At 27.1% G+C, this 26974-nt stretch overlaps 1 protein-coding gene across 7 annotated transcripts in view; it reads left to right on the plus strand.

Annotated features, from left to right (window-relative positions):
* Positions 1–22012, plus strand: part of CkIIbeta (casein kinase II subunit beta) — a 28774-nt gene extending 6762 nt beyond the window's left edge. For 4 of the 7 annotated variants that reach the window (XM_065509869.1, XM_065509871.1, XM_065509867.1 and 1 more), the window contains exons 3-7: positions 400–502; positions 1137–1328; positions 1403–1592; positions 1669–1750; positions 13661–13759. In XM_065509869.1, coding sequence (XP_065365941.1) covers positions 400–502; positions 1137–1328; positions 1403–1592; positions 1669–1750; positions 13661–13744 — 651 coding nt within the window. In that variant the 3' untranslated portion in view covers positions 13745–13759. Of the gene's footprint in view, positions 1–399; positions 503–1136; positions 1329–1402; positions 1593–1668; positions 1751–2037; positions 3510–13660; positions 13760–21406 lie in introns of those variants that run through there. The other 3 variants (XM_065509872.1, XM_065509873.1, XM_065509874.1) reach the window with 3 other exon arrangements.
* Positions 22013–26974: the final 4962 nt, after the last annotated feature.

The raw sequence follows: 26974 nt of genomic DNA on the forward strand, positions 1-26974 counted from the left end.
TTTTTATAAATCTATAATAAATTTAAAAATTGATTGTGAATAAGTACCTTAATATCAATACAAAGACGTCATGGCGTCAATTAAATATTGTTCAGTTAATAACTATGTATTCTCATTTGTCCTAGTAACGTTTTCGATTTAAAAATTAATTCACATATTTTAGTGTGCTAAATTCTCGTTACTCAATTTTTCAACTATACCTTTCTGATTTCGATTAGCGCATAAAATAATTTTTATGCGCTAATCGAAATCAATTACAGCATCCTAGTTAATAGGCCATAATCGGTTCAAAGTACACTTACAAATAATTATGATCCCATATACATTAATAGTTTAATTTCCACTTTAATTCCACTTAAACAAATTATTTTGTTAAATTATTTTAAATTTACTTTTCAGGTTGATGAAGATTACATTCAGGATAAATTCAATTTAACTGGCTTAAATGAACAAGTACCAAATTATAGACAGGCTCTAGATATGATCCTAGACTTAGAGCCTGGTAAGTAAAATGTTATACCACTACGTACATTCATAATTGGGATATTCACACGGTCTGCTATTAATCATATTGTCATAATGTCCAAATATAATAGTTGTTGTTGTGTTTTAAACAAAAAAAAGTATTATTTTATGACAAAACAATAAACATATTTCAAATAGTCTTATTAGTTTAGAACTTTTTTGTTTGAAACACAACAAAAATTTGTTATATATTAATATTGGGACATTATGACAATATGACCAAATAGTAGACCGCGTGAATACCAAAAATATGTTATTAATATACAGCGACATTCAAATAAAATCTGAACAACGAGTGCACAAATTTTTCATATGGAAATTAACATACAAAATATTTCGTCACTTCTTGTTCATAGTTTATTTTGTTGTTATTTCACAAATATTTTACGAAAAAAAGTAACCACTATTTTCAACAAATGTTTATTTGATCTTGTATGACTTTTGTAAGAGCAAACAATGTCGGACAATATAACAAATGGTGTTTTTTTTTTTAATGAACATATGTTCAAATGAAAGAAATATTTATAGAATTTTTCAGTGGTCACGTTTTTTTCCCTAAAATATTTCAATAAATAATAAATTATCAAATTATATTATTTTATGTATTACAGAGGATGAACTTGAAGATAATCCCTTACAATCTGATATGACCGAACAAGCCGCTGAAATGTTATATGGTTTGATACATGCACGTTACATTTTAACAAATCGTGGCATTGCGCAAATGATTGAAAAATATCAAACTGGTGATTTTGGACATTGCCCTCGTGTTTATTGTGAAAGTCAACCGATGTTGCCATTGGGTAAGTCTATTAATTTATTATTATTTCAAATAGAAAGAATATTTTTAAAAAATCAAAACAAAAATGTATTATAGGTTTATCTGATATTCCCGGCGAGGCAATGGTTAAAGTATATTGTCCCAAATGTATTGATGTTTATACACCAAAATCATCACGTCACCATCATACGGATGGTGCTTATTTCGGTACTGGTTTTCCACATATGTTATTTATGGTGCATCCTGAATATCGCCCTAAAAGGCCTACTAACCAATTTGTTCCAAGGTATGAATTAATTGTCCTTTAATTACTTTTCTTTTATCAACATGTTTTACATATAAACTTTGTTTTTATTTTGCAGACTTTATGGCTTCAAAATTCATAGCTTAGCTTATCAAATACAGCTGCAGGCAGCAGCCAACTTTAAAATGCCACTACGAGCGGTAAATTTAAAATGAAATTTATTTTAAATGTAACAAAACAATTATTAAAATCATATATCGTTTTTCCTTTTTTCCTTTCCTCCCACTCTTATGTTTATTTAAATGTTTTCTTTATTATTACTACAACTATTTTTTTTTTAACAAAACACACTACTTTTTAAACAAAATTTCCTCTTTTTTTAAATTGTTCACAAAAAACTACTCTGCATTTACATACAATACATACAAACAAACCTATAAAAAATCAAAAAAAAAATCTAAAATTATAAAAAATCAAATAAAAAAAGAAAAATTAATAAAACATGCACACAAAACAGCAACCATTAAATAGAGAAAAAACCTTAAATTGAAAAGAGTAAACAACAACATTTGTTGTTCCAAACGTAAAGAAAGAATGAATGAAAGATGCAAAAGTCCCTCTTCTCCTCCCTTTCCCTAAAAAATACAAACAAACAAAAAATATGGTGAACTATACATCCATAATATTTTTTACCAATCAGCTGCATTGTTAGAGTTTTATGTTTAATTTTAATGAAACACAGGATTTAATAAAGAACAAACAACAACATAAACATAAACATACCCAAAACCTTGACTTACTACTTAGATACTACAAACATACAATACAATACAATTCTAATCTAAATCAACCAAAAAAATAACAGGAAATTTTAAAAATTAGACAATGTTAAAACAAAAATCAAGAAGAATAAAATGTTTATACAAGCAACGAATTTTCATTTACTTCATTAACCAGTAAATAACTGACAGAAATATGATTCCCACACTATCTATTTGTTTTATATATATACATATTTGTTTCGCTTTCATTTCATTTAACTAGTTTATTGCTATTTTGATTATTATTATTTTATTATTGTTTTAAAAAACACCTTCTTGTGCATTTAGTATAAGGATCCTTTTTGGCTGTATAAAGAAAAACAAAAATCAAATTAAACACTTTGTGTCATTAACTGAACATTATATCAATCATTTCTCATTATTACCAATAACATTCAAACACAATAATATGCCTGAACATTAAAAACAAAAAAACGAAAAACCAATAAAATTAAAATGTTAATAAACTAAAAATGCTATATATGAAGGAATTCAATCAACATTTGCTAAATCTCCATCTCTAGAAACAAGGAAATCCAACACTTCCACCACCATCATCATCAGCACCTGTAACTGTAAAATAAAACAACCAGCCATTTATCTATCAATCAAACAGTCTTATCTATCCGTACTTTGTATGTTACAAAATGTCCATCAACATTTATTTACATATATGTATTGTGTTTTGTGTGAAAACCCTCAGCGCACAATATCCAATGAAATAAATAAAAAAACATACATATAAAAAAGTTAAAAAAGCTTGCTTGAATGTAAACAAAAACAAAGATTATCCCAAGATTTGATGTACTGTACTTGTATGTATCAATCACATAGAGTAATTTATCTCTAAATGTATCAATATCATTAACATTATAATCATGATCATCATCTATCTGTTCATTTAAACAAAATAATAATAATAAAAAAATAATATTTAGTTTATTTTCCATTTTTATATTTTTTATGTACCACTTTTTTTTATTGTCAATTAGTGTACTTTACATTTTTCTCTTTTGTTTTACAAAATGAATTTTTCATAAATAATTTAATATGAACAATAATTAAAAAATAATAATTAAAAAACAAATAATATTTAAAAACGAAAAAAAAAATAAAATTAATCATACATACTTAGTAATTTATAAATGTTTATTAATTTAATTATATATATAAAAAAAGTAATGTGCTTATTTACGAAATATATAATTTAAAAAAAAATCTCATAAATTATTTACACAAATTAGATACAGCTAGAAGGTTTATAATAAAATTAAGCCCAGACTTCCAGTTGAGTTGTAGTTCGTAGGTTGGATTGCTTTTGCTCTTTCACTTGAAACTGATACTGAGGGCTTATATTCAGAACTCTGCACTGTGGTTCCAAATCAAAATCTAGGTGGGCAAAATTATGAAAATCGGTATCTTCAGAATTTGGAAAAACTAATTTTTTTCGGAAGCTGACAATCTGCTCTCCTCCAATACAAATGGGTTTTTCAATTGGACATTTCGTTTTCTCGACAGAAGCGCCAGTAGTTCAACAAATTTTTAATCATATTTTCGTTATTTTTTTTTAATATTTTACTGCTTTACTAAATTAGATATATCTCAATGGTTTTACCATATAGAAATTCATACTTCAAAACATAGATAAACACTGATATAGGCTTTTATTAAATGTATATCTTATATTTATGGGCCTCTCCATTTTCCTGTTATAGTCCTTTAAACTTGGTTCTCAAATATACTGATATTTTTTTTTTTCTATGAATGTTATATAGCTTATCAAAAAAAAGACCGTCGAAGCCCGTCCAATGACTATACACCATTTAAAGAAACTTCTTGGGAATGTCTTTGTAAAAAAAATTTAGCCGCCAGCCCCTGCCGAAATACTTTTTTTTTAAAATTTTTACGGAATGGAATTTATAGTAAATACAGATCTTTTTAAAAATTTAGTTTCAGAAAGACATGAAAACGTATTTTTTTTAATTTTTTATTAATGTTTTTTATATGTATATCTAGACCCTACTGTAACTTTAAAAAAAAGTTTATATTGATCTTTTAAAGATTTTTTTTGGAATCGGAGATGCCAATTCTATATAAAAAGATCGCCACATAATTTTGTCCATCTAGATTTTGATTTGGAACCACAGTGCTCTGGTGCAAAACTAAAGTTTAAATTACACCGTTAACAATTTTTTTTTACAAGATCTCGGATTGTAAAAAATTGTATCCGACCAAAAGTCGATGCTCGATTGAAAATCGGCCAAACCGGTTAAAAACAAGTAAGAGTGCTATATTCGGCCGTGCCTTACCTTATAAACCCTTCACCAATATATACTTTAAGGCAAATATTGAAAAATATTTTGCCGTTTTAAATTTCGATGGCGTTCTATGGTAAAATACCTTTATTTTTTAATAATTGGAGTATGGAAAAAGTTAGATTTTTTAATAGCACATCGATGTGCTTTCAAAGTAATACAGATCTGCCCTTAACCATGTCAAATTCGTTCGCGTGAAAAACATTAACATTTAGAAATGTTTAAAACAATTGTCAAAAATATGGGGTTTACCTTAAAAATGTTTAAAACAGTTGTCAACAAAAAAAACATTTCTTACTAAATAAAGCCTGTTTTAAGGCCAATATAATTGTAAAAAATTACACAAAAAAGTAAATTTTAATAAAAAAGAATTTTATTCTAAAGATCAATACATGGCATTAACATTTGAAAATTATTTCGGGCATATGGCCACCGCTGAAGATTTAGCGATTTTTCAGAAAATGTTTGTATTTAAGAATTATATATAACATGTGCCAGCGATTTTATTGTGAAATATGTAAAAATATTACGATCACACAATGTTTTAGATCGCTAACTATAATATTATGAATGTGCCCGCTAAAAAGTGGTATTTTTTAAAACAATCACATTATTTCAATAAATGTTTGTGTCAAAGTATACACTTTGTTTATTAAAGAAATTCAAAAGGACGTTTTACTTTATTATTATTGATTGTATAAAGTTTTTTGCTTCTCCTGTAAAAAAAATAAAAGTGTAGTTAAGTCCATTTGCATTTAAGGTTACGATATATACTTTTTACTTATACGATGGCATGTCAATTCGTGGCCAAACATTTACAACTTTTCAACAACTTTTCAAAACTTTGCTATTTTAGTGGATTTTAATTCAAGAAAATTTTAATGCTTTAATAAGGAATTAATTCTATAAAGAATGAATTCTCAGAGGATTGAATTGATTACTTTTAAACAGAGATCGAAAATAACTCGTCCATATACCAAAAAACCCAAATTGTGATTTATATTTTTGTGATAAAAATAAATCACTGAAAATAACTGTTATAAAATGATTTTTATTTAAATGGTTTGGTATGACCTTTATTCGTTTTTGTTGTTTTTTAATGGTTTGGTGTGAGATAAACAATTCATTTGTTCTTGTTCTTAATAAATGTTACTTTCTCTTTTATTTACATACAATAACATATTGTTAGTAATTTTTAACAAATTATGGAAATAATATGATAAGTATGAAGTAATGAAGTCTGAGTAACAGAAATGAGAAGTTTTTTTTTTTAAATTATTATTAATCTTTTGATAAATTTTATATATTTAAGCGTTGATTTGCATCAAATGCATTTTTGCGATTTATTTTTCATGTTCGCAAATAAAAGTCACAAGCTGACCTTTACAAAAAAAATAAATTATAAATCACTCATCCATATTATTTGTGTTTGTTTCTTTTCTGTTTCTCTCAACCCCAAACCTAAAATGTTCTCGAATAAATCACTCTCTCAGTGATATATCACAAAAAATTATTTTTAAATGGCTGCGAATGAGAAATTATCATTGAAATGAATGTGAACCTGTTATTTTCGGTCTCTGCTTTTAAAGTACAAAAGAATAAAACCAATTTATCGCCAAAACTCAAATCTTGCAATGACATTTTTGGTACTACAATGTTAAAGTAAACACTTGAAATATATTTATTTTGGACTTTTGTTTTTTGAAAAACCTACTACGCATTAGACCGCGATGAAACAAAAATAAAATATTTTTCATAAATTAAAAAAAGTATATATTCCTATCATGTTGGTACTATGCTTATCCAACAGATTTTTTTAGTTAAATAAAGAAAATAATAAAATATTTCTTATTTAGATTATAGTTGATGATATATATTTTATATGTCAAAAGTTATATTAGATATATTTTATTCATTATTATTATTTTTTTTTATTTTTATACAGACTTCAGTTAAGAATAAAACAAAATGTTTACAAGTGTTGAAGAAATTATCAAATAGCGAACTTAGACCAATATGTTAGGAATTATTTGCAATCAATATATTTTGCCATAACTTGCCCGTTTCGTTAAAAAATAGCAATTTCTTAAGATTCGTTTTGCTTCAAAAATTTAGTTTTTTTCAAAAATTTTATTTATATTCATTAAAACTTCGACTTTAATTAAAAATAAAACAAAATATTTAAAAGTGTTGAAAAAAATATAAAAAACCCGAAATTAGGCAAATATGTTGGGAAATTTTTGCAATCAAATTATTTTATCATAACTTTCACGTTTTGTTAATAATGGACACTAAAGCAAATGTTTACTTAAAATATTCGATTTGAATTTTTATATAGATTTTAAATAAGAATAAAACAAAATGGTTAATAGTGTTGAAAAAAATATAAAAAAGCGAAATTAGATCAATATGTTGGGAATTATTTGCAATCAATTTATTTTATCATAGCTTGCCCGTTTTGTTAAAAATTGCACTTTTTATAACGGCTAACTTTTTCTAAAAAATATAGTTTGAATATTTATTTATACAGAAATGAATATAAAACAAAATGGTTAAAAGTGCTGAGAAAAATATAAAAACCCAAAATTAGACCAATATGTACGAAAATATTTGCAATCAATTTATTTTATCATACCTTGCCCGTTTTGTTAAAAATTGCACTAACAATATAGTTTGAATATTTATGCAGACTTTAACAAAGATAAAACAAAATGGTTAAAAGTGTTGAGAAAATTATATAAACCCGAAATTAGATCAATATGGTGGAAAATATTTGAAATCAATTTACTTTACCATAACTTGACCGTTTTATGAAAAATTAAAAATTTTTAAGCAAATTATTACTAAAAAAATTTATTTTTTTTGGTCATAAACATTTTTTGGTTCTAATTTTTAATACAGTTAATTAAGAATAAAACAAAATGTTGAAAAGTGTTGAGAAAAATTTTAAAAATCGAAATTAATCCAATATGTTGGGAAATATTTGCAATCATTTTTATTTTACTACAACTCGCCCGTTTAATGTAAAATTTACATTATTTAAGCTAATTATTACCTCAAAAATTTATATTTTAAGTTATACATTTTTTAATACAGACTTAAAATAAGAATAAAACGAAATCTTGAAAAGTGTTGAGAGAAATTAATCTAGTTTTAGAGTGTGAAATATTAGCACATTAATAATAAATTATTTAATTCAAAATTTATTTATTGGTCACAAAAGGGTTAAAAAGTGCTAAAATTTATTTCAACCTCTCACTTATTAGTATTCAATTAATTTTCAACGTAAAAAAGAAAGTATATGGTTTTGGCCAAAAAAAACTAGACTCCAGACCTATGTGGGATGGTTAGGAAATAAGTAAGAGTAAAAATCGTATTTACTTTTTTCATAAAATAGGGTTTTCTATAAATTGACATAGACATGAATTTTTTATTATGAGCTGCGATATGATACTGATATTTATTTGAACAAAATTTGTATCATCGCAATGGGAAGAAAATGTACCATGGATGTAATGGATAAAAACGAGTTTATTCAAAACGATTAAACCAAATTTGATGAAATTTCAAACATTGGTTCTTTAGAAATATATGTTTATAATTAAAAGAATTGTCCAAAACTTATACATATGTAAGTCTAAAATCAGCTCAATGGGTGTCCCGACTTTTTTATTTGACAACAAATAATTTAAAATATGGATAATATGTTTCACACTATCGATGCATTGCGATGGCAAGAGTACATTTAATATTGTATATATAAGGGCGGGTCGATTTGTAGGGACGCAATAAAATCGCTCAAGTGACAAGGAGAATCGTATTCTAGGGATCAAAATAAGAAACTTTGTCCAAGGAACCATACCTCTAACCCCCAGTAACACGAAGTCTGATTATGTATTAACTAATAGTTAAACTGACAGTTTTCATATAAAAATATTTTTAACCGACAGTATAACTATTAGTTAGGCCATAACCAGGCTTCGTGTTAATGGGGGAAAAAAGAATTCTGATGTTCCATATTTTGACCCAAAGGTCAAATTTCCCAAAAATTTAAGAATTTGACTAAGCAAATTTTTCCAAATTTGTTTATTATGACACGAACGCTATTTTGCGCTTGTTGAATACTCCGATTGGATTAGATTAAAATTTTTAGAATATATGACTACATATTTTGATTTTAATTCTTAAAACTGACATAATAGGAAATTCTTATTGTAATAGAGTTGAAATATACTATTAATTAATCTTAAATTGCCCTAAAACATTAAATAAAAATGATAGAAAAAATTAAAATAAAATCCCACAATTCATCATTAAGTGTCTATATTTGGCCAAATATTGATTCTCATATTTTTTATTAGTTAGTAAAAATTTTGGTTTAAGTTTTTTTCTAGTTTACGCTCTTATTATTGGCCCAATTATGAAAAAAAATTTCCCGGGAGTTTTTTTTATCATTTTTCCTATTCAAATTCTATGTTAAAAAACGAAAAGGGAAAAAATTCCCGGGGACTTTTTTTCATAATTGTATTTCTCTATGAAAAAAACTATGTGAAACAGGGATGGCAAATGGAATTTAAAAATTGTAGCAATCTGCATTAAAAATTGTACTTTTTCGACAGAAACTGTACCAAAACTAGGGTTACTAGGCGTGACATTTTTTTTATAAATTTTCAGGAATTTTTTAAAACGCTTCTTTAAGTTACAATTGGGGTATTCACATGGTCTGCTATTAGTCATAATGTCCTAATATAATAGTTGTTTTAAACAAAAAAAAGTATTATTTTATAACAAAACAATAAACATAGTTCAAATAGTCTTATTAGCTTAGAACTTTTTTGTTTGAAACACAACAAAAATTTGTTTAAACTATCATAATATATTAGGACATTATGACAATATCACCAAATAGTAGACCGTGTGAAATATGTATTCAGATTCAGTTGTAATTACCAAATATGTTGCTGATTGATTCCTTTATATCCATAGATTATTTAGCTTCTAGCAGCAGTTGATAATGTGAATTGACCTAATTTTTGACCAACTAATATTTTTAAACTACAGCAGAAAAATTCGGTCATTAAGAATGAATTATTCGATTAGCAACAAATAAGGTTATAACAACCAAATCATTTTTTCTGCTATAGCTAGAAGCAATAGTGGTATTCACAATATATAGTAATTCGTCTGGTAATGTAGTAAAAGACCACATTAGCACAAACTAAAAACAAAATACATTAGAAATATAATTGTTTGTCTGTAAATGGCTCTTCTGTTTTTTACTAGGCCAAGAGCTCATCATCATGAATACCGCTAATAAGTTTAATTTTGTGAGCAACATCTCAAAATTCTAAAATATAAAAATATCAAAAAAGTAAAAATCTTGTGATTACAAAATACCTACACAGAAAAAAGAAGTTCATTCAGAATAAGAACATGTTCATAAATATTATAAAATTGTACATGACGGATAATTTTTGATTTTTTAAGTAAATTGTATGCTATTTTATAATAAATTTCATTATAATTGTATTATCTAGTGAAATATTTCAAAAATGTTTGCATAGTAGCCATATATAGGCCAATATATTAAGATGAATTATAAATATCTGAAACTTAAAAAATATCATTAATCATAATAAAACATCAACAAACATTAAAGCATTTCATCCTTTTAACAAAATTTAGTGAATTTCGCGCATATTTTCTCATTTTGTAGCTGAAAATCATAAAAAAATATAAAATTTTCAAATGAAAATTTCTAAAATTTTTGAAGAACATAAAAATATATGTAAACTAGCTGATCCGGCAAACGTTGTTCTGCCATACAAATTATTTCTAGTGAATATTTTGGTTGTTAAATAAAAAATAACGAATGTATTCTAAGTGAATTTGGCATTATTGGTATTTTTGATGCCAAATGAAGAGAAATACAAACAAAATTTTTTTGCGAAAAATATTTAAAAAATGGGTGGATAGGGACATCCTAATGTCCTAGCGGTATGAAATATAATATTCTCGTACCTATCAAAAATATGTACAAAATTTCATAAAAATAGGTAAATATTGATATTTGGATATTGCTCATACAAAATACTTAAATATCGTATTTTTTAATGCCAAATAAATAAAATGCGAAAAATAGCTTTTGGGCAACAAATTGTAAAAATAAATTCTGGATAGGGTCTCATTAATGACCTAGCGGCATGAAATATACTTTACGACCTATTCTCATACCTACCAAACATACATACAAAATTTCATAAAAATTGGTTGAGCCGTTTCGGAGGACTAAACACTAACATTGTGACACGAGATTTTTATATATTAGAAAGAAGAAGATAAAATTGAAATAATATTTTTCAAGCCTTCTAGATTTTTTTGAAAACATAAAATATGAAATACATCATACTATTTACGAAATTATTTATAAATGTTATGAATTGAAATCAAATCATAATATTTATGTTGAAACTTTTTTCTGTATAGAAAATACTTTGAAATTTGAATGTAAAGTGCTTTGGAGACGATCAATAGTTGTGTGCGTGCCGTCGTTCTTTATCGGCTACACGTACGCGTTGTCGGCAATGATTGATGAAAATCAAAAAGTTTTTATTTTTTTTTATTTGAAGACTCATTATTTGATCGTCTCCTGTTGTGATTGACAATCAAATTTCATTTGCTTTCATATTATGTGTTTTACGTCTCTGATTAACTAAAAAAACTTCAGTTTCTTCGAGATTTTTGGTAATAATGAAAAGTGCGTCCAAATACAAATGGTGATTGACGTATTTATTTGTACGTCTCCTTTAAAGCTTCAAGCTTACGACACTCACACATATGCACTGATTGACGGGTTTATTTGATCGTTTCCAGGGCACTTATGACTGTAATTCAATTTATTTTACACTTGACTTCCAGCTAAAATGCTTATTATCCCAATCTTTGCGAACCCATAAATTATATGTAGTCTAGTCCGTTATAGAGAGCGGAGTCGATGTAGCAATGTCTGTCGGTTGAAATCAACTTTTTTTTCATTTAAATTTTTTAGTGTTTATCTTAAAGTATATATGGTGAAGGGTATATAAGATTCGGCACAACCGAATATAGCACTCTTACTTGTTTATTATATATTTTTTTAAATGTGAACTTATATATATTTTTTTTTTAATTTAACTTAGTTTGGTAATTTAATCGTATAGTCAAATTAAATTCTATCAGAACACTAAAAATTATGTATTATTGTGTTTGATTTAACAACATATGTACATTAGACCGTCTCAGTTTTTACACTTTTTTCGAGATTCTTTGTTGCACGTCGATTTTCATAATATTTCCAATAAACAAAAATCTTGCTTTAGTAATTTTCATCTAACTCAAACAGTTCTTAACGGATTAGAACCTAATTACATGCATTAGAAAGCTTATAAAATTTTCTAAATGTTTCTTGAAGCAACATTGCCATTTTGTTCGATGGTTTTATATTAATATTCAGATTTTCAAAAACGAACATATGTATATTTTTTTTTAAATTTTTGCTTGTAATTAGATTTAAATCCGTTAAGAACTGTTTGAGTTCGAGCTTTCTAATGCATGTAATTAGGTTCAAATCCGTTAAGAACTGCTTGAGTAAAAGGAAAATTTTTCAAGGAAGCCATTTTGCCTAAAAAAACGATTTAGGGACCACATCCCGATCATCAATATTAAAGTGTTATACATAGAGTATTTTACGGGAATTCCCGGGACGGTAAATCCCGGGAATTCCGCAAAATGTTCAATCCCAAAATTCCGGGAAATTGTGCGAGAATTCCCGGGAATAATTTTCTTTTGTTTTATGTGATGTTTTTTTGAACTTGACTTTCTCTAAAGATTCATACAACAAAAAGATTTAACCCAAATAGACCAACAACAAGTTCATTTTTCAAATTATTTCAAAAACTTGTGAATGTTCAGGGCTGCCACAGAATTCTATCCCGATCAAAAGTGGAATTATTTTAGTATTTTGCTTTTTCACAAAGAGTAAAAAGAAAATTTTTGGAATAAAACCAATCCCCTTCCGTGGGATTAATTTTATTAATTATTATTGAGTTTCCATCAAGTTTTAATTAACATCGTTACTTAAATTTTGTATTTGTAAGCAAAACATTGCCAATTAAAAAAAATAAAATATTTATTTTTTGCGAATTAACAGAATTAGTTGGAATATAACTAAAGTAGAACAAAATCTAATGGAAATTGAAATGACAGATTTGTATATAACCAAAATTAGAAATCGAGGCAGTTTATCTCTTTATATTAAATTTTTATTGGATTGTTTTTTATTTGTATCCCATAACATTTTAAAACCAAAGACTTTTTTAGATTTTTAACGAAGTCTACATTCTTAAAATTGAATAATTTATTCAAGGCGGGAATTTCCGGGATCCCGGGAAATTTCAAAATTAATTCCGATTTCCCGTGAAATGAAAAAGTGCGGGAAAAGAAAAACTCTAGTTATACTCCAAAATTCTCGGTTTTTAAAGTAGATTAAGAAAATCGATGTGCATGAAGGAATTTCAAAAAAAAAAATGAAAAAAAGACGTTCTAATGTACATATGTATTTAGATTTAGAAAATGATTTAAGAAGTACTTTCGGTATTAAAAAAAACTACATGGTTTTCCTTGTTGATGTTTTGTGTAAATTTAAATATGTATCTTCTAATTCCTTCCTAAGGTAATACCACTGTGTTATTCAATGTGTGCGTCCTATTAAATATATATATTCATTATTTTTAATTAATCTTTTTTTTTTTTTTTGCTTTTTTTCTTTTGCCGACACACTTGCCATATTTATACCTTATATGTTACATAAAACTCAAATTACTCGCTCATATTAAATCATGCCATTAATGCGCCCACAACCGATCACTCACACCCACCCGCGCATGCTATCAAAAACATATGCATACACACGTGCATGTACTATATATATTTACAGGACTATATTGCACTTTGTCAGGAAATCCTTAGCCGACCGTGTCCTGATGATGAAGAAGTAGAGGAGAATAAAAACAAGGAATAATTTTAGTTTCAATTGTTTTATTTTTTAACTCAATTTAAAAATTTTTATTCAAACTTGTTTTTAATAATTTTGTTAAATATGTATTTTATAAAAGATTAACATAACAATATTAATTACATAGCTCAATTTAAAAAATGTGTGCAATTGATTTATTTTTTGTTGTGTTTAAATGTTTTTTATGTTAGTTTATATTATTGCACAATTAAATTTTTATTCCAATTGTTATTTTTGTTTAAAAAAAAAACTATAAATTTCAATATCATATTTGCGTTCTATAGTCAGCATACATATTTATTAAAATCACTACAACACTAGAAATGGCATAATTCCATTACCCAGCAAAATAATTTAGAAGTAGTTTTAAGATTTTAAATGACTTCATAAATTCGAATAAATTCGTCAAGCACTTCAAAATATCATCCAAAACAGTTTTAAAATATGATCTGAGAATTTAAATATTTCACTTCAATTTAAAATTTTATTAGATTAAAATTTCAATAGAAGAGTTCCTAATTTTCCGGATATTTCCATTCCCGGGAAATATTAAAAAAATCTGTTCAATCATTGGAATTTTTTAATACTAAATTAAGACAAAAACCATTAAATTTTTTCAAATAATCGTTCAAAATTTAGTAATGTATATTTTTTTATTAAACGATTTAAGAGGTCCGTCCTAGTAAATTATATTTGAAAAAATGCGTAATTGGTTTCGAAATTTAACCCTCCGTTTGTCGCAATCATTTTCAATCGAGACTAGTCGCAATGCATCAAATTGATATCAATAAAAAATGGAGCGTTTTAAAATAATCTCTTCACTTTTTATTTCGAAAACATGAAAACAATAGTTTTGTTCGCGTACTTGATAATTTGTAATAATTTGTACAAATTATCACTGGAAGTTACGGGATTCCGTTCGTTTACTTTTAAAAAGTTGTAACGAGAGAGCAAGAGAGTATTAAAAGCGACAGTTCGTATATAGAGAACATGATATTTTTTACTGGACATTTTTTGTCCAGTAAAAAATATCAACATAAAAAATATTTAAAACAAATTGTTGCAAATGTAAATAAAACAAAAAAGTTGAAAATTAACACAATTTACAAGCCTAGCAAAGAAAATAAGTAAAATAACACAAAACAAACGTTTTAAATTGATTTATAATAAAATACTACTTATTTTTACAAATTGTTGTTCGCGTACTTTTTTGGATATTTTTTTAGATTGAGAGTAAATGTATTTTTACGCTCTAAATTAAAGTTACTGGATAATTTTTACTGGAAAGTACGCGAACACACTTAATATTAAATGCAATGTATTTAATAGAGCAATACAAAAAAAACTGCAGTAAAAATATTATTTGATCAAAAAAATAGTTTAAAATTTAGGGTGTTTAAAAAAAAAACAATAAAAAAATGTTTGCCTGTATCAACCAGATCAGTTGCGAATAACGGAGGGTTAAGAATCTAAATAATTCTTTTAAATTAAATTCAATGCATTTGACGATTTTTTTTTATGAAAATCTTTTAAAATATAAACAATAAATGTGTTTCACCAATGAAAAAACTTGCATTGGTCCTATGCAATCATTAAAATAAAGAGCCGACTATTTAAATACTCGCATAAACACATATCCTCTAATGAAACGGTAATATAAAAATGTTTTGCATGTTTTACCTAAATCTTCGTCATGACTTATTTGTCATGTAATTTTTTGCTGGTACGCTAATGTGAAAAAACATAAATTTTTCACCTAAATCGAACAATTTCATTTAAACCCCTGCTTAAACTACTTCTTTGTAATTTTTGCTGGGTATTTTTAAAATATTATAACCCAAAATCAAATTATATATACATATGTACATACCGTTCGTCTCATGTAGAAAGGCCTTAACTTACATTTGTTTGAAATTGGGTTCATTAATGATTCCACTACATTTCACAAAAAATTAATGCAATAGTATCTGAAATAACGGTTTTATAAGCAATTGATAATACAGTTTATATTACGTTTTTACGTTCTCCTCTAAATTTCAAATTATTTGAGTTAGGGCCTTTATACAATACATGAGACCAACGATAAATACATACACACATACTCAGTAAAGTATCTTGGGCCACGCGACTCGCTAGAATTTGATATTAAATAGCGTAAAGTAAGTAGGCGCCTGCAATGCAGTTGTTTATAATGTAATGAACTTCGGTAACTATACGGTCCGACATGTGTTCATACAAAAGTTCAGAATATTCCGCGGAGATTTCTCACTTTTCCCTTTTGTCCTATTGTGAATTCGGGTTTATCCTTCTTTTTTATCAAATGTAAGAAGAGACAAATATTTAAGAGGAAAAAGTAGTGTTACTTTTTTCACTAGCAATTTTGAAGGGTACTTTCACAGAACTGCAAATATTTCATAATTCAGCAACTGCAAGATTATTTCTTCTGAATTTACACAGACTTCCATGCTGAATTTCTATATTTACTTTTAGAAATGAAACTTCCATCTAACCCTTTTGAACACGTTTCCACATAAACTCTAAGTTCTTTCCCTACCAAACAATAAAAGTCCACTGAACGTAGACTGAGCTAACGATTAGTCGCAATCTTTCCACGTTTGTCAAAAATCGTAAGCTCCCACTAGTTTGGCAATAGGTGGAACAACAAAATTATTTTTGGCTGGTTGACAGTGCTTTATAAGTACTTCTAGTAATAGCAAAAAACTCAGTAATATTTTTTAATCTATAATTAAAAACGTAATTAATTTAAATCCAGTTAGGATATGTTATAAACCATTACAATGATAATGACAACACAAGTGGATTCGATGAATAACACAACTGCCTCCTAGCCCCTAAACATCGTGCCCATTCATTTAATTCCTATATCACGTATCCCTTCAAATAATGAACCACCTGGGAAGGTTCTCTTCCGAAGTACTAAACTAGCCAAGATCCATGGACCTTTCTTTCATATAAGAGGATTGTGATATGTAAACCAGTGTTTTATATAATAATAATATGCTGAAAGGTCATATCTGACAATAAAATTAACACTGGGAAAATATTAACATGACGTGCAGATTTTAAACTCCTAAAATACTTCATAACACTCGTTATTTTTTCTTCGTCGACTGACTAGTGTGTCCAAAAAACCGGCATATTTACAAAACCGGTTTAACCGAAAAAGTGTGTTTTTAAAAAAACCGGTTTTGTTTATTGTCATTTAAAAAAAAACCGGTTAAACGGTTTCGGTTTTTGTCTTCCAAAAAACAGGTTAACCGGCTTATATTAAATTTTTATTTAATATGAAAAAGGTCTGCTTAAATTAATTTTTATTTGTGGACGCTAATAAGAAATGTTTTAAGAATTGTGTACTTAATCTTCGGAAATTTAGCATTTTTGAATTCTTAATGCTCTATCTTTATGGAATTATTTTATATCTTTTACGAAATATTGTAATATACTATAATTTTTTATAAAATAAATCAATATTTTTAAAAATGGTATCAAAGATTTTCATAAATATGTTTGAATGAGCTTTAGAAAATATATTTCATTAAATCCGATTAACCGTCTTACAAAAACCGGTTTGTCAAAAAAACGAAATGTTAAAAAACCGAAAACGAAGGAGTTTACAAAGATGAAAAAACCGATTGACCGGTTTTCGGTTTCGGTTTTGGATACTCTACCACTGAGCCATCACTTATGCCACTTATATGGATTGCTAATGTCCGGAGGGCTTCCAGTACGGAGTTCATTCTTTAATCAAATTTAAAACCTGGAGAGTGAGTATCTATTAGCAATTCCAAAGACTTTGCGCTACCTTCAGTCTGTTTTCATCAAAGATCCTAGAATTATCAGATATAAAAACTTTTCCGGTGCTGCAGTTGCCAGGGTAATAATAACATTACAGAATTTCAACATAAAAACAATTCTATGATATTACGGGAAAGAGCACCAAGCAATACTCAAAGTTCCTATACCATATATTAAATTGGGAAACACATTGATAAATTACGAAACCTATTGTGGCTAAAGATTTAGTGTTTCAATTAAAATGAGTACTGTATATTTTCTCTCGAATATTAAGACTTTGGTCGACTTTATTGCCTTGTAGCCAATCTGCATTATAGGTACAGTTTAGTCATCCTTCGATCCTTTGTGACCATAGACCTCTAGATTCTGGAAGAAAAAAGAACCAACATATTTAAGACGATTGCGTGATAAGCATTCAGCATAGACGGAGGAAGATAATAATGTTATAATCTTTCTCGCTTCATCATCAGCAAATGTCATCCGCGCTAATTTAAGACCATTATGTACTGAACCCATACCTACTTCTTCAATTCAGGTTTGCTCATGTCTAATTTTCTCTCAATGTCGAGTTGCCCATAGATTCATACAATGATTTTATGCGTATACATCTAGGAGAATTATTCCATAGTGTTTCTCAATCAAGTCGGAATTTATCTCTTTTCGTCTTGTAACCAAGTCAAGCCCTCGTAACCGATGTCCGTATCAAAATCCGCTCCGCACGTGCCTCAGTAGCTTCGATCTCCTATAATAATCAGAGCCCCTATTCTATTCTCCCGTTCATCGAAGAAGGCATGGGTATGTACGTCCATTATCGGCCCACATACAAGTGATACATCCAATCCAATAAATAATTTGAGGTTTAAGATTTACCTCTTAATGCCTTACAGGAATACATAATTACATATACCTTTCTAACTATTTCCTTCATATTAGGACTCCATTTTGGCTTACAATCGAAAAATCACATTTTTCCAGTTTCCGCTCTATGTTTTCATATTTGCAAATTATCATTACTATTGTAAGTTTTTAACAATTTAGCTTGTATCGATTAGATGTAAGGATGCTATTATGTAGATTTTTCTTTAATTATGTCTTTCAAAATCCAGTTTGACCGGTCGATCAAATATCTGTCTGAGCTAATTTGACAAAAGTACATACATATGTATGTACATTAAAATATTTCCAAATACAGAATATTTATTACAATATTCTAGGTCAACAATGCTCTCATTTTGAAAACTCTAATTTCTTATAAACTTCTAAAAGAGAAAACATACCGCTATACAACAAAAACAATGCATAATACGGACCTTAAAAATATCTCAAAATTTTCAATGTGTGATTTGGGTCGCTTATATTTTTGGCAAACGCAATACTTTCAATTGTTTAAAAACACGACAGCCAAAAAGTCCTCCTCGTGCAAAAAATCTTCAGCCCAATCATGAAAAAAATTCCCTTTTCGTTTTTTTAACATAGAATTTGAATAGGAAAAATGAGAAAAGGGAAAAAACTCCCTTGGAATATTTTTTCATAATTGGGCATGCCGGAAACTAATATGGAAACAATTTTATAATCGTAAGTGCAGTTTTCGAGATATTATCACTTTTAAGTTTTCACTAAAAACTGTGTTTTTTTAGAAGTGTTATCTTAGGAACGTGACAATTACAATATTTAAAAGTGTTAAAAACTGTTTATAGTTTTAAAATCTACAGACGTTGAGCTTCTAATTAAGTATAATTTTTTAGTTTAATATTTAAAATTTTCAATATTTGGAATTTCTAATGGAAAGATAGCGAAATGGAAATTAACCCTTAATAGCACTTGGGGGCAAAATTACTGTGTTTTTTGTCATTTTAAAAGTTCAGGGTCATTTGGACCCCAAGTACTCTTAAGGGTTAATTTCCATTTTTGTGCTGTTATTATAAATATTAGACTTCATGTTGTATTTTTCATAAGTTTCATCAAAATCGTCCCAAATATTTCGCTATCTTTCCATTAGAAATTCCAAATATTGAAAAATTTTACCTTTGACCTTCACGATTTAAGGAAAACTTTCGCACTATATTTAAAATTACCTGGACTATAATATTCTGATCAGATTTTACTTAAAATTAATAACAGTAAGGAAATTGGGCTCATTCGCCATAATGTGGCCAAAAAATTCGTTTTTCTCGAAAATCGCAAAATTTATATCGCAGGTACGGAAAAACTATTGGAGGTATTGATATACTTTTTTCACACTTTTGTTCCCTATTATGTTTCCAATAATTCCCCATGTGATGATCAAAAAATTATTAATGTTTAATAAAATTTTTAAAAAATTGATAATAGAGTTTTGAATCTGCCGTTAAAAAATTTATTTATTTTGGTCATACCTGCGAATAGATTAACGGTTTCCTACTAAGACAAAAACTAATACACAAGTAAATATGGATATATTTTAAGTAAAAATTAGCTTTTATTTTAATATTTCTCAAAATATGTTAATTTTGTTCCTACATTTCATGTTCTAGTGGCCTGAGACACATTAATGGTCTGGCAAATTTTTAATAACTTTAACATTTTTTAACCAATTTCTGTTTTTTATGTCTCATTAGAACGACAATTATGTACACATTTCGATTCTTTTACATTAAAATTTAAAAAAAAAAACTGAAAAAATTGCATATTTCCCCCTGAAAATGCTTAAAACTTTGAGCGACGAGCGGCATGGGTTGCCCTTCTTAGAACAAGCTAAAAAATGTTGGTAGTATTTTAGGTCATTGCTAAAGTATTCAGCGGGTACCGTTTCAACATTTGAAATATTTAATGCTAAGGTACACTCTATTATATGGGTTAATGTTTTAGCAACTTTTAAAAATATTAATCGCAAAAATTGTCCAGCTTATGTAATAACTTTGTTATATTAGCTGCGATAAAAACTGCTGGCATTTAATTGAAAAATTTAAATTTTGCAATTCTTACACAATCCTTGCAGGAAATCCTTAAATATTAAAATAACAAATTGTACTCAACTAAGATATTAACATCCATAGATTTCATATCCATAAACAGCTTTTAAAACATAATTTTAATTATAAATATGTTTTTTCTTAAAAATTTAAAGTGAAAATATCTCGAAAACTGCACGTACGATTTTAATATTTGTAAACAGATTTGTGTTCAGAGCGCCAAAATCATAAAAGTTTTGAACAAAAATTTAATTTTATTGGATATGTAGTAGTGAAATTATTACAAACATTTATTCTACATACACATACATATTTATATTTATTATGAAATTTCGCACATTAAAACAATGAACGTAGGATTATTATTCCGAAAATCCATTGAAAATATGTATGTAATGTAAACACATTCCTTAATTTATGTTTCTTGTTTAATGTCTTAAAACAATATTTTATTAATATTATTAACAATTTATTTTTATTTTCTTCCTGTTTCTTTTTTTTGTTGTTTTCTTTTTTTAATCTCAAACTTGTTTTATTTTATAAAAATAAAAAATATGTCGTTATTATTATATTTATACCGACTGTAAAAACTTCTCCTTCTACTGCTACTACCTATTGACGATATTCGGATGTTATCATTGTTTGTGTGTGTACATACATATGTGCGTGAATAACTTTTAATAAAATGCATTTTTATTGAATAAATTGATTTTTGATACTCATATTACATCAACATCTGCAAATAATTTGGATACTTGGTTTTTAATTCGATTTTTATCTGAAATTTCTTTTATAAACCAACCAAAAATCCATCGTTGCGCTTAACCGAATTAACAATAACAATCGAAACTGCAACAACAACAACAACTGCATAAACCTGGTAAAAATCTCAAATATATAGCATAATAGTGGTGGTGGTGGCCAAGAGAAGGAAGACGAGGCTGAAAATACCATTGATACTATTCCAAATCGCGTTTAGGACCTCATGATTTAGCTGATTATTTTCAATTCATTTTGTGTTTGATTTTCTTTCGTAATGCGTCTTCAAAAGATACAAATATTAAATCAATAATAAACCAAACACATTTCACCTGAAAAAACATTGCCGTTTTATCGTAAACTATTTAATGTGTTTTATCATTTTAAATATTCATCATGGAATTTTATGACAAATACACTCGAACTTGGATGCCTGCCTGCCTGCCTACACCATCTTCATAAGTATTCATCATCTACATGCATATTTATGCCCGTAATATCAACAAATACATAAATATTTACGGTGTAAAATATCCAGCAGATAAATTTACCTAAAAGGTAACATGACATTAGTTTCAAATCAATGTCTACAGCTAAAAATTAACAAATATTTTTACTCCATAAATAACTAAACACTGATAGATATATATATATTTGTTGAAATTACGGGCATTAGTCGCAGGAATAATAACAGAAACATTAATTATTATAATTAAATAAATATGTAAACATAAACTATGTCAAATAACTATAGCACTTTTTATTTTTGCTAATATGTACTCTTTTATAATAAAATATATGGCTGTTTATACCCTACACCACCATAGTAAGAAGGGAATTATGGGTTTGTGTTCATGTTTTTAACACCCAGTCTAATCAGAAAGAATTATTTACAGAATCACAATCTGAGACGATTTGGCACATGCATATTTTTCGGCACAAGGGCGAAGCCTATCAAACCTGGTAAAAATTGGTCCATTATTTCAACTAGCCCCCATACAAATGTCTTCCAGAAATAGGACTTTATCGGTCATAAATACTTGAGTTATATATATCCAAAAAAAATATGTCCACAAATATGTTTTATATACAAATAAAATAAGTTTTATATATACCTAAATTTTATTTGCTTTTAATTAAGGCCTCTAGAGTTTCGTATTCAATTTTAACCGAAACCTCGGTTTTCCATGTCCCAAGACCGAAAATCGACAATGATTTCGGTTATCGGTTTATTCTTTCTGAAATATTTTTAACAGAAAAAATTAAAAATTTTAAACTGGAAAACAAACTAGTTACTATATTATAAGTTAATTTCCACCTATTTGGATGAAAAAGCAGTGAATAACACGATTTAGAGTCTAAAAGAAAAATATAACATAAACTCTAGTATTTATGGCACTTGGGTTCAAATGACCCCACATTTTTAAAATCATATTTTTTTATGGTTTTAGAAGTTTGGGGTCATTTTAACCCCAAGTGCTAGGCTTTGTGTTATATTTTTCTTAAATTTCATCAAAATCGGCCCAAAAATGTCTCTTTCCAAGAAAAATTCCAAATATTGAAAAATTTTACCTTTGACCTTCATGATTTAAGGTTTAACGTTTTCCAATTTTAGTACAACATTCAGAGTATATTTAGAATTATCTGGACTATAATATTCTGAATAGATTTTACTTAAAATTTATAACTGTAAGAAAATTGGACTTATTCACCAAAAATGGCCAAATAATTGGGTTTTCTCGAAAATTTTAAAAAATCGCAGGTACGTAAAAACTATAAGAGATATTTTCATAATTTTTTCATATTTTTATTCCCTATTATATTCGCAATAAATCCCAATGAGATGATACAAAAATTCTGAAATTTGTTAAACAAAATTTTGAAAAATTTGAAAATGCAGTTTTGAAACTGCCGTTAAAAAAAATATAATAATATTTATCAAAAAATTCATTCCAATTATGAATTTTTTAATAATATTATTAATCGAACATGACTTTTTTCCCAATTTTTTTTCATTCAGAATAAGAACATGTTCATAAATATTATTAATTTCTACATGACGCAATTTTTTGTTTTTTTTACATAAATTTAAATAAATTTAATAAAAAAAATTAGGATGCTACCTAAAATAATGAAAAAACGATTTATTAATTAGGACATTTTCGGAAATGCATCACTGCGCTGCATTTGATGCTCATCTGTGATTAGTTTGCTATGTTGATGAGCAGACAATGCATCAGCCATTTTGGTGATGCTTGTTTGATGGGTTTTTGCGTATCATTTGTTTCACTTTTGCGTTTTAGAACTCAAGACATTTGCACTGTTCAATTTTAGAATGTGCTGCGCATCAGATGCAGCGCAGTGATGCATTTCCGAAAAGGCCGTTAATTACTCAAAGCGTATACGTTATTTTGTTTAAGAAAATCATATACTTGAGGATACTTTAGTTTCAATTTTGGTATACGTTATTTTGTTTAAGAAAATCATATACTTGAGGATACTTTAGTTTCAATTTTGGTTATAACTTGGTTATTTTTGATAGTAAAAGTTTAAAATTTTGTAAACATATGTAATATGATCGTAATCAATAATAAAATCAATGTTGAATTTTTTGATGATACGTTGTTTTGCATTTTAGGTGACGAATTGTAGCCTGGTAAACAACTATAGACCTATTATAATAATTATCAAACAGAGTACTTTTGTCAAACTTTTGAATAAAATTGTAAAATATAAACTTTTCATTTTAATTGGACATTCAATATCTCCGGGCCAACATGGCTTTTTTCCAGGTAGACCTACTCAATGGAGCACAGGTCATAATGTGACGTCATATATACAGACACATCCAATAATATTCTAGAGGTTTTATATATCTGTAAAATATCTGTTGCCTTTGGAAACTTCTATTCTAATAGATTAATTGATGCGTATTTTGGTATTCCTTAAGGACCACATCTTGGACCTTTATTAGTTATAATATTTATTAATGATTTGCATATACTACATAATATGAAATTATGTTTAATTACATAATAAATAAATATGTATGTATGTAATTATAACATCAAACGTGATATTGAATTTAAAGACTTGGGAGTTATTTTTGATGTTGAAATGTCATTTGTGAATCATATTAATTACATAAGAAGAAATTCAAGGGAGTTCGTAGTTTATAGGAATATTGCTTAATTATTTATAGTCCATTTTATAAAAAGGAATCTGACTGTAAATTTAGGATTTAAATTATTATTTCGGCTTAATTATCTAATTATAAGGAAATTGTTTGGTCTGCAAACATTGAAAGATCGCAGTTCTTGTTGTTGTGTCATGTTTGTTTTTTTGACTTTCGTATAAAGTAATGGTACAACATTAGCAAAAATTAAAAGGGCTTATAGTTTTTTGACAGAGTGCTCCAAGATTGTATGCCCAAAAAAATATTAAGGAACAATTATGGCATTAAATAATAATTTAATGTAAAGGAATCGAGATGTGTACGTAATGATAGTTCAAATGATATACAAATTTACAAATTTTTAAAGTTATTAAAAATTCCCAATTGTCTTAGGCCACTTGAATATGAAATGTAGAAAAAAAATGTTATTTCGACAAATATTCAAATATTAAAAAGCTTATTTCTGCATTAAATATTTTACTGTAATGATTTTTATATAAAACATATACACTGAATTTTAAAAGATTTTGAAATTTTAGATGGTTTTTTTTTTTAATTCTTCATTTACATAACCGATCCCTTAAGGGCCTTTTACCATTTTTAAATGAAACCAATTTTGCATCACTGACATAATGGTTATAGTTTGTTTTTTACAAAATCAAATTCTTAATATAGATTCAGATATGGAAAGAGAATTAAAGATTCATCGCGGACTGACTGATCTGTTTTCCGGATATCAAGAGTTGCATAAGCCACTTAAAAATTCAAAATCGCAAAGTTTAATGACAAATTATTTTGCAAGAAAAGAAGCAATTGAAGTTCCTAAAAATTCTTCGTCTTCGTCGCCTATTCACTAGATTAATTCTAGGGATGAAAATGATATTTTACCATATGATGACAATATGATATAATCATCATATTGATATAATCATCTAGTGATGAAAGTGACGTTGAACCAATTCCAAACCGATGCAGATAATTATTCAGTGATTCAGATTAATCATGCATATTTACAGAATTTCCTTAAAAAATGTGTTAGCTCATTTTCACTTTTTCTGTAATTATAAATATTTTTATTTATTAAATTAAATAAATATATTTTTGTTGATTTTTTTTATGCGATTTTGTTCTTATTTTTTAATTAAAATCTGAATTTATGCGGTTTTTCAGAATTTTGGAACGAATCATTAGTTTTTATATGAAGCTAGAGTATCGTTTTATGCGAATTCAATTTATGCGATTTTTTTTGGAACGCATCTATCGCATAAAACGAGACCTGAGTGTATATAGTACATATCGTCCCCTTAATAAAACAATAGTGTATATTTTTTTTGCCATTTCGAAGTAATTGAGTTTTAAATTTTTGTGTTAGTAGACATCTAGAACAAAAGTAATATTTCAATTGATCTTTTGACCCACTTTGTAAAAGTGAAGGGACGATATATTAATTTTTTTTTTTTGAAATTTAAGTTTGGTTGGCGGAGTTAAAAACTCTCAAATTGCCAGGTTATCCCTCATTGATTTTAGTTACCAGTCGACCTATATCTTCATATAAGAAGCTGGAACGTTAAATCATGTATTAAAAAGTTAGGTTATGAAAACCAAAAATCGATTTGATGACAATGCAAACTTCGGGAAACTGTAACGCGGTACAGTTAGACGACGCCAAACACAAGGCAGCGAAAAAGGGACAGCCTGATTGCCCGATAATGACAATGACGTGCGAGCTCTTTCTCCACCCAGAGCTGAATTACGACTATATATAATATTATAGTATAGATAATTCTAAATATGCCCGAAAGTTTTACTAAAATTTGACATTAACCCTTAAATTGTGAATGTCAATGTAAAATTTGACATTAACCCTTAAATTAAATTAATTAAATTAGTAGAAAGTATGTTCTCAATTATACATTTCCTATAACGTCAAACAAAAGAAAATTAAAAAATATAAAAAGGAAATGCCAAAAAAAAAAATAATTGAATTTAAATTTTTATTACAAAAATTTACTAACAATTGAAGAAAAACTATATTTTTTTAATAAGTGTGTATAATTTCAGTTAAAATGTAACAAATTAAAAAAATATCGCGGTAACAAATTAAAAAAAGTTAAGTGATTAAATACATAGTTTGACGTTTTAGGGGTGAACATTGGAAACTCTCTCTAATAATTGTACCTGGTAACTGATTGTACCATGGCGAAATATTATAAACTTTCGGGGTATATTTAAAATTATCTGTACTATATTATTCTTATTAATCTTAATCGCAAAAATTATATCGCAGGTATAATTCCTCAATTAATCCCAAAGCGATGATCTAAAAATTCTAAAATTTTTTTAATTTGTAAGAGAGCTATATTCGTCTGTGCCTTCACCAAATTATACTTTAGGTAAACAAAATAAATTTTTTTAATTTTTTTTAAATTGTTTTTTATTTTTTTTTAAAAAAGTCTTTTCCAAATTTTTTTTTTGATTTTTTTAAAATTTTTTTTTTTCGATAAAAAGTTATGAGAAATAAATTTTTTTATGAAA

This window comes from Calliphora vicina, chromosome 4, assembly GCF_958450345.1.
Source record: "Calliphora vicina chromosome 4, idCalVici1.1, whole genome shotgun sequence".
NCBI lineage: Eukaryota > Metazoa > Arthropoda > Insecta > Diptera > Calliphoridae > Calliphora > Calliphora vicina.